Source organism: Dendrobium catenatum, unplaced genomic scaffold, assembly GCF_001605985.2.
Source record: "Dendrobium catenatum unplaced genomic scaffold, ASM160598v2 fragScaff_scaffold_1220, whole genome shotgun sequence".
NCBI lineage: Eukaryota > Viridiplantae > Streptophyta > Magnoliopsida > Asparagales > Orchidaceae > Dendrobium > Dendrobium catenatum.
Genome location: NW_021319682.1, coordinates 13,092,446 through 13,097,819, shown reverse-complemented (window position 1 = coordinate 13,097,819; position 5,374 = coordinate 13,092,446). Strand labels below are relative to the sequence as shown.

At 35.4% G+C, this 5,374-nt stretch overlaps 1 protein-coding gene across 1 annotated transcript; it reads left to right on the top strand.

Annotated features, from left to right (window-relative positions):
• The first annotated feature begins 3,408 nt into the window (after positions 1-3,408).
• Positions 3,409-4,810, top strand: LOC110109988 (beta-1,4-mannosyl-glycoprotein 4-beta-N-acetylglucosaminyltransferase-like). The gene has a single exon (XM_020841254.2). It carries the CDS (start codon positions 3,568-3,570, stop codon positions 4,657-4,659), a length of 1,092 nt encoding a protein of 363 aa, XP_020696913.1. The 5' UTR covers positions 3,409-3,567; the 3' UTR covers positions 4,660-4,810.
• The last annotated feature ends 564 nt before the right edge of the window (positions 4,811-5,374 follow it).

The window sequence follows — 5,374 nt, the reverse complement described above, 5'->3', positions numbered from 1 at the left end:
GGTTAGAAAGTATTAGAAATGTCTTTTTTTATTAGATTTGAATGGCAGAACACTACCGTTGCGGAGTTATTTTGAAATTTTTAACGACTACTCAAAAGAATGGCAGAACACTACCGTTGCGGATTATGCACCGTTCGCTAAATTAAATTGCTTTTAAATGAGAATTTAACTTATGATATGACAAAACAGAGGAAAATAATTTATTTACCTAATGTTATTATTGTTGTTATTGTTGTGAACTAAATTTCAGTACTTTTAAAGCCCAATGAAGCATTTGAAATTAGTTTCAAATAAATTAAAAATTTTTAGAGCAAAATTTTCTATGATTTTTACTCCAACCAATGTGCGAACTTCTTGAATGGCTAAAACTATAATTAATCATATTTTATTTTGTTCATGGCCTTGAGGAGAGCTCAATCTTGGAAGCAAGAACACATCATAATTTTTTTAAAAAAAATTTATAATTTAAGCCCATATTTAGGCAAATTTTATCATCATTTAAAAATTTACACTAAAACATTATAACTTAAATTTAATAATAGAAATATTTAATTAATTCAATTTAACTTAAAATAAATATAAGATAAAAATTAATCGATTAATAAAATAAATTTAACATGAAAACTTAAATTTATATTAAGACGAGTGAGTTATAATGATTAAATTCTTGCATAAGTAATTTAGAATCACATTCATTTTAAAATAGATCTAAAATTTTCATCCAAATTTCTTTTAAATATTTTTATTATTTATTGAAGGATTATGCACTAAAAGAAAGCCAACGATGAGAGAGATTATTAGGTGCGGAGTGCGGACGGGGAGAACCGTCCGCACAAGTCTTATTTCGCACTAGGTACCAGTATTTGATACCGCTGAATACTGCTAGATACTCATATTTATACGAACGATGCATACTCCGCACCTAATAATTTTTCCAACGATGATCGCTAGGTCAGTTTTCCATTAAAAATATTCATGGCCTCAGAAGGCTGGAACCACTTGTTTTTTATTATTTAAGACCTGGACTTTCTCCCATAGTGATGTATTTGCCGTACAATTATCATTTTTTTTAATATAATTTTTAATAAATGGAATGTTAAAATATCACAAATTTAATTATAGATTGAATTTAATTATAGAATCAATGAATTTTAAATTTTGAAAAAATAGCTCACAACACATATCAGCTATATTAAAATTAATTGAAAATTAGAAATCAAACCTTCGAGATATTTTCATAGATCACTCTGATCTATTCTATTATATTATTGCTTATATGTATTGACAATTTAATTTATATCTTGACTAGATTCGTATTTGATAGTCTAGTCATGCTCTTTTTGATTGACATGTATTCTCACTAGTCATGTCTTTATAATTGGTGAAATTAATCTGTGCAGATAAAGATGTCGTCCGGAGGTGAAACAGAATGAGCCACATCACCCATTTGTTATGTACCATGGCTGTGTACCGAGTGACGCGGCTCGTTTGATTAGCCTCCTGACGGTCTGGTGTCCGCACATAATAATTTATATTATAATCGAGCCTTTCTGAGGTATAAACTGGTTCTTTTCACTATACTTTGTATCATCTTAATCATGCTCATTTAACTAGGAAATATCTTAGTTTTGGGCATACTCATTTGACAAAATATACTCTTAATGTAGTTTAGCTATTTTTGTTATATTATTCATCAACTAATCAATAGTCATGCTCTTTTAATTAGAAGTCTCCTTCAATTAGTCATGCTTCCTTAATCAAATCATCACATAGCTTGATCACGCCCTTTAGGTTAGCTTACCATTGGCTTAGTTCTACCCATTCAATTAAGTAATTCTATAGTGTGTATGCACTCATTTGATAATATTATTCTTAACCTAGCACTATTTGTTTACCAAGTTTCTTCTAGACTTAAACATGCTCTTTCATTGAGACTTTCCGTGATTTCGTCACGCACTTTTAGCTAAGTCATCATATTGTTTAGCCACTACAGGAAAATGCTCTGTTATAGGCGGACCAAATTCGTGAGTATCAATAGAAATCAGCCAGAAAATCAACAGGAAAATACCATGTCCTAGACTTAATCATGCTCTTCCATTTTCCGGCGAATTTCTTCCGATGGTAATTCGCGCATCGAAAAATATAAACCGGTGAAACTTTTTCGAAACTACCACCGTAAAGTTACCGGCATATTTTCCGCTAGTTAGGCCGCCACTTTTTCCAACGTATGTGTTGCCGCCGGAAAGTATGACGGTAATAGCAAATTTTCCTGTACTGAGCCATATATGACGGCTAATTTCTTTTGGTTTTGAGTTTAGATATATACCCAAATCATTTTTCTCTTCTTAGTAGATTGTCTCTTTTCAGATTAATCTTTACACTGTTGACACTTAGAGCTCTTTCTGAATATCCAAAAAGCTTTTATCTTTCAGGTGTTTGTACTCATTTTAAATACTTAAATCTTTTGAGCTTGATAGTTAATTATCATAATTTTATTTCTATCATGTTATTATATTTGCATATGATTAATTAAGTTGAATCAACATTGATTGGCTATATATATGTGCCATTAATTTGACGACTATCATGTGATTATGATGGACTGACTATCAGATGATTATTATCAAGTACTTTTTCACACATTAATAAGATCATCCTATAATGATTGGACCTCATATGAAGTGCTTAGATATATAAAAAATATAGGGCATGCCATTTTAAATAATTAAAAAAAAAAAAAAATTTGATTTGCTTACTTTAGGCATTTCATAATCCAACTCTTTTCAAAACCTTTTAATTTATATTTTAAAAATTATAGATACATATATATCTATTTTCATGTTCTTTCAACACAATTAAATATACTTTCAAATTTAGCATTGAAAGTTCAAAAATATTAAGGTGTCAAGAATTAGCTTCTTTGAATCCATTAAGGCGAGATAACTAGCTAGATAGCTCGTCACAGTCAGATTAAAATCATACTATTTCACAAACTTAGGTGCTGTGATAAGGCATAATCGCTTAGCCAATTAGCCTAGTGTAAGATTTTGCTATGTCATTTTGATATATAATTCTTTTGTTACATATTTTACAATATTGTATGCCTAGTTAGGATTATTTGAATAGTTTGAGATACTATTTTTGTATATTATGATGGAAATATTTTTCTAATATTTGCTCAAAATATGATAATTAGCACATTTATTTGCAAGAATCATTCATAACATTTCAAAAATACCAAGTCATGCATTATTATTACTTAATTAATTCAATTTTTGTGTGTTTGCTTTCTATGAAAATAATCTATTTGATTTGGTCATAGGAAATTTTTTAAAAGCAAAAATTAACCCACGAGGACCTTAACAACGTTGACTTCCATGGGCATGCAAAAAAAGCAAAATAAAAAAATAAAAACATAAGGTTCTGCAAATAAAAGTATTGTGAGGTCGTTAAATGCAAATACCTCATTTTAAATATTTATCTTCTTGTTCATTGAACATCCTCATTGTTTTTGACTGATCAATCGAACAGTAGCACCCTGACCACTTCCACCCCGAAGCTAAATCCATGCCGCGAAAACTCCACCTTCTGCTCCTCCTCCTCCTTCTCCTCTCCGCCGCCGGCGCCGCCCTTCTCTTCTTTTACATGCACCTCATCCCCTCCCTCCTCCGCCCCCTTTGGGACACCCCTCCCCGTCCCTTCATCCGCCTCCCTCACTTCCACTCCCCCAACGCCTCGCTCCCCTTCCTCTGTCGCCTCCACGGCTTCTCCCCTCGCTCCTCCCCTCGCCGCGTTTTTGACGCAGTCATCTTCAGCAATGAACTAGACATCCTCCACCTCCGCTACCGCACTCTCCTCCCCCTCATCCACCGCTTCCTCCTCCTCGAATCAAACTCCACCTTCACCGGCATCCCAAAACCCCTTCTTTTCAATAAAAACTGCTCCATCTTCTCCTTCGCCTCCCACAAAATCATCTACCGTTCCTTCACCCCTCCTTCCTCCAATCCTCCCCTCCCCCCCTTCGACTTTGAATCCAATCAACGCTCAGCCATGAATTCCCTCATCTCTCTCTCCGGCATCACAGATGACGATCTTCTCATCATGTCCGACGCCGACGAAATCCCCAGCCCTGAAACCATCGAACTTCTCCGATGGTGCGATGGCTTCCCCTCCATTCTCCACTTAGAGCTCCGCCATTACATGTACTCTTTCGAGTTCCTGGTCGATTTCAGCAGCTGGCGAGCGACGGCAAATATTTATCGGAAAGGTGAGACCTTTTACCGGCACTCGAGGCGAAGTAATTTTATTCTAGCGGACGCGGGATGGCATTGCAGTTTTTGCTTCAGGAGGATTAAAGATTTTGTTTTTAAGATGAAAGCTTACAGTCATGCGGACAGAGTGAGGAAGACGAGCTTTTTGGATGAAGGGAGGATACAGAGGATCATTTGTGAAGGTGGGGACTTGTTTGATATGTTGCCGGAGGAGTATAATTTCAAGGAGCTTTTAAGTAAGATTGGGCCGATACCTAAATCGCAGTCGGCGATCAATCTGCCGCCGTATTTGATTGAGAATGCGGAGAGGTTTAGGTACTTGTTGCCAGGGGGCTGTGAAAGGTCGCCGGAGACGACGCTGGAGATGCCGGATTCATCATGTGGGTAATTTTATGGACGTTTAATTAAGTGGAATACATAAAGATTATTATTTTTTGAATAGTTATTCTGTCAAAGAAAGTTAGTAGCCACCTTTCATATGATGTGCTGTAGTGATAGAGATTAGAGATATTTCCGTGAAAGTTACTAATTGCATGGTAGAACAGGGAGAGTTACTGCTGTTCTTGCTCCATATTCATTTTTCCTTCAGAAAATGTATCTCATTTATTGGTTAAGAGTTTTGACTATTAACTAAAAAATTTTAATTTTGAGTTTTACAATTATAATATAATATGGGTGTGAATTTATCTAAATATTAAAAAAAAATGCTCGAACGGATTCTTTAGGGTTGTTTGGATACAGGATTTGGCCGAACGGAAGAAAGATGGATACTTTTGCAACGGCCAAGCTCTCATCATCTTCGTTACTTCCGATCAAACAGACAAATGGCGAGGAGGTGGGTGAGATTTCAGGTCCATGCCAACAAGAAGGAAGGTCATTGAATGAGGTGAAGAAGTTATTTAGCACCTCGTTCAAATCTCTAACAAATGCGAAGGAGGTCAAGCAGAAGAGCAACCCACAGTGGAGAGGAAAATTATTAATGTACGGATTCGTCCAGACATCAATTCAGACGCGCCATGTCACCCAGATACGTTCGGGGCCCAATGTATCCGTGTGATATGGCGCGTCTAGATTATTGTCGTAATAATTCGCTTAGTTGAGTG

What these genes read in the sequence shown, in the direction of transcription:
- LOC110109988 (XM_020841254.2), top strand. Translation starts at nt 3,568, where the DNA reads ATGCCGCGAAAACTCCACCTTCTGCTCCTCCTCCTCCTTCTCCTCTCC.